Genomic DNA, 2,212 nt, shown 5'->3' on the forward strand with positions numbered 1-2,212 from the left:
GGAGGGTATCCAAGCAGCAGCTGCGGCGCTCTCAGGAGCTGTGCAAAGCAGGGCTGCCCCCGGCACCCTCGCCCCCAGCGGCCAGCGAGCCCCCGGCGCCCCGCGTCCCCCGCACCCCCTCCTCGCAGGGCACCAGTGGGCGCAAGGGTCTTCCACCAAAGACTGTCCCGCCAGGGGAGAGCACGCACGTGATTCAGCACCTGGCACTTTCCAGTGTGGCACTTGTGGGATCCGACGGGGAGCCGGAGCCAGGGGGACAGCGTGGGAGGAAAGCCCCAGTGCGGGGCAGCACAGCAGCTGGCCAGTCCACCCAGGTGGAGGATGTTGGTGCCAGGAAGGGTCCGCAGCAAGAAGGCACTGGGGAAGTGAAGAAGAAGGAGCAGTGGCTGTTAGCACAAGCCACCTCGCAGGGACGGGTGGCCCTTTCACAGGCGGGTCCCGCCAGAGGCAGCCCATGCCCAGACGGGAGCCCTGCTGGAGGAGCCCGGCGGTGAGTGAAGCCCTGGCTGCCCGGCTGGCTGTGCCCCAGGGGCTGTACCGGTGGCCGGAGGCACCAGCTGAAGTACGGTTCCTGCCCTGGGCAGAGCCAGGGGTGGACCAGGAGGCTCGCCTGGAGAGGAGCTGGGCAGGGCAGCACGGCACAGGCAGGGAGGTGGAGAGAAGGCAGAAGAAAATGTGGGAGAAGAAAGAGAGTGGCCGGATGGCTCAAGAAGGCAGAAGCACACGGAGCAAGGGGAAGGGGCGCCGAGCCAGGCCCACCTCTCCAGAGCTAGGTAGGGCTTTCTGCCCTCCTTCAGGCACAGAGCTGGCTCAGCCAGCCCCTGAGTGGGATAAGGGACCACCAGCCTGCCCCTGGGAGATGTAGGGAGCCCAAGTTGTGCCAGAGAGCACAGGGGTGGGGTGAGGGGACATGGCTCATGTGGTGCGGGAAGGACACGGGGTGCTGACCTCTGGCACCTAGCCCAAGGCTGGTCCAGCCCCCTGGGTATGGGACACAGGGCACCCGTTGTAACTTGTCCTGGCTGGATCGTGCTCAGTGCTCCAAGCACAGCGTACATCCCCAGGGGATGCTGTGGTGGTTTGGCTGGGGGAGAGGTGCCTTGCCCATCCCAGCATGCAGGGTTGAGACCAGACTTCAACCAGGCTGGGAGCTTCTTCCAGGCTCTGCTCTGGCCGGACCAGTGCCAGGCCCACGTGCCTGAGGCTCCTGGCAGAGCCCCAGGACCTTTCCCTGTGTTCTGGGGCCATGGGAAGGGAAGGAGTTGAGAGACTGATGCCAGTGTGGCAGGGCAGAGCAGCCAGCACCCCGTGGGGGGCTGGGAGGAGTTTGGAGTTCGGGCTGTGGTGGGCTATACAGTCCTCTTCCTTTCCACACCCTGCTGTTGCCTCATCCCTTATGCTGTATGGGCACCCTGCCTCATCCTGCTGCAGGTACTGTGCCGTCGTGGCCCCTAATGTGGCCCTTTCTTCCACTGCACAGCCTAGGGATACTCTAATGCCCTAGCAAGGGTGTGGGTGGTGGCAGGCATGGGCAGAGGGTTGCAAGGCCCCTGCCCTGCCTGCATGCAGCCTGGCATGGCACAGGACCTGCTTGTTCCACTCCACTGAGAGTCATGGGGCCCATCTCTCCCTGTCTAGAGTCCTCTGACGACTCCTACGTCTCAGCGGGTGAAGACCCCCTGGAAGCCCCTGTCTTTGAGATTCCCATCCAGGACATGGCAGTGGTCGTGGGGGCGGAGGTGCTGCTCAAGTGCATTGTCACAGCCAATCCCCAGCCGGAAGGTGAGCATCTCTGGAGCTGGGGGGTTCGGGCAGAGGGGCTCTCTGCATGTCCACATCCCACCCGCTGAACTGTCCCTTGGGGGCACCTGAGCTGTGCAGAGTGGGACATGTAGCTCTGAGCTGAGTGTCTCACAGAGACACTGCCCTGCCTCCCCCCAGGCAGGAGTGAAGTGTGGCTAGGCCAGGGTGCAGGCAGGGTGTGGGGCAGGGAGTTTGCTGTTCCCCCGTGCTGCACCACTGGCCACTGTGGGCGGGGAGGGGTGATGATGATGAGGGCTGCTGTTGGCACAGCTCAGGTGGTTTCCCGGGGGCAGGGCCCCGGTGCCCGGCTGAGGACTGATGGGCTCCGGGCGTGATGCAGTCAGATGGTGGGCAGGGGCAGCTGGGGGCAGCCAGAGCCAGGACCAGCCGACAGAGCCGGGCGGGGAGG

The 2,212-nt window shown here is 65.1% G+C and overlaps 2 protein-coding genes across 2 annotated transcripts in view; both read left to right on the forward strand.

The window, feature by feature from the left end:
• Window positions 1-494, forward strand: part of LOC104387507 (striated muscle-specific serine/threonine-protein kinase-like) — a 2,139-nt gene extending 1,645 nt beyond the window's left edge. The window contains exon 3 of the mRNA XM_009996277.1: window positions 79-494. Coding sequence (XP_009994579.1) covers window positions 79-494 — 416 coding nt within the window. The remainder of the gene's footprint in view (window positions 1-78) is intronic.
• A 236-nt stretch (window positions 495-730) lies between these two features.
• The window catches only part of LOC104387508 (striated muscle-specific serine/threonine-protein kinase-like), a 23,930-nt gene continuing 22,448 nt past the window's right edge, over window positions 731-2,212 (forward strand). The window contains exons 1-2 of the mRNA XM_009996278.1: window positions 731-773; window positions 1,639-1,782. Of these exons, the coding sequence (XP_009994580.1) occupies window positions 1,716-1,782 (67 nt within the window). The 5' untranslated portion in view covers window positions 731-773; window positions 1,639-1,715. The remainder of the gene's footprint in view (window positions 774-1,638; window positions 1,783-2,212) is intronic.

The sequence above is a fragment of the Chaetura pelagica genome, unplaced genomic scaffold (genome assembly GCF_000747805.2).
Source record: "Chaetura pelagica isolate M959 unplaced genomic scaffold, ChaPel_1.0 scaffold3, whole genome shotgun sequence".
Taxonomy (NCBI): domain Eukaryota; kingdom Metazoa; phylum Chordata; class Aves; order Apodiformes; family Apodidae; genus Chaetura; species Chaetura pelagica.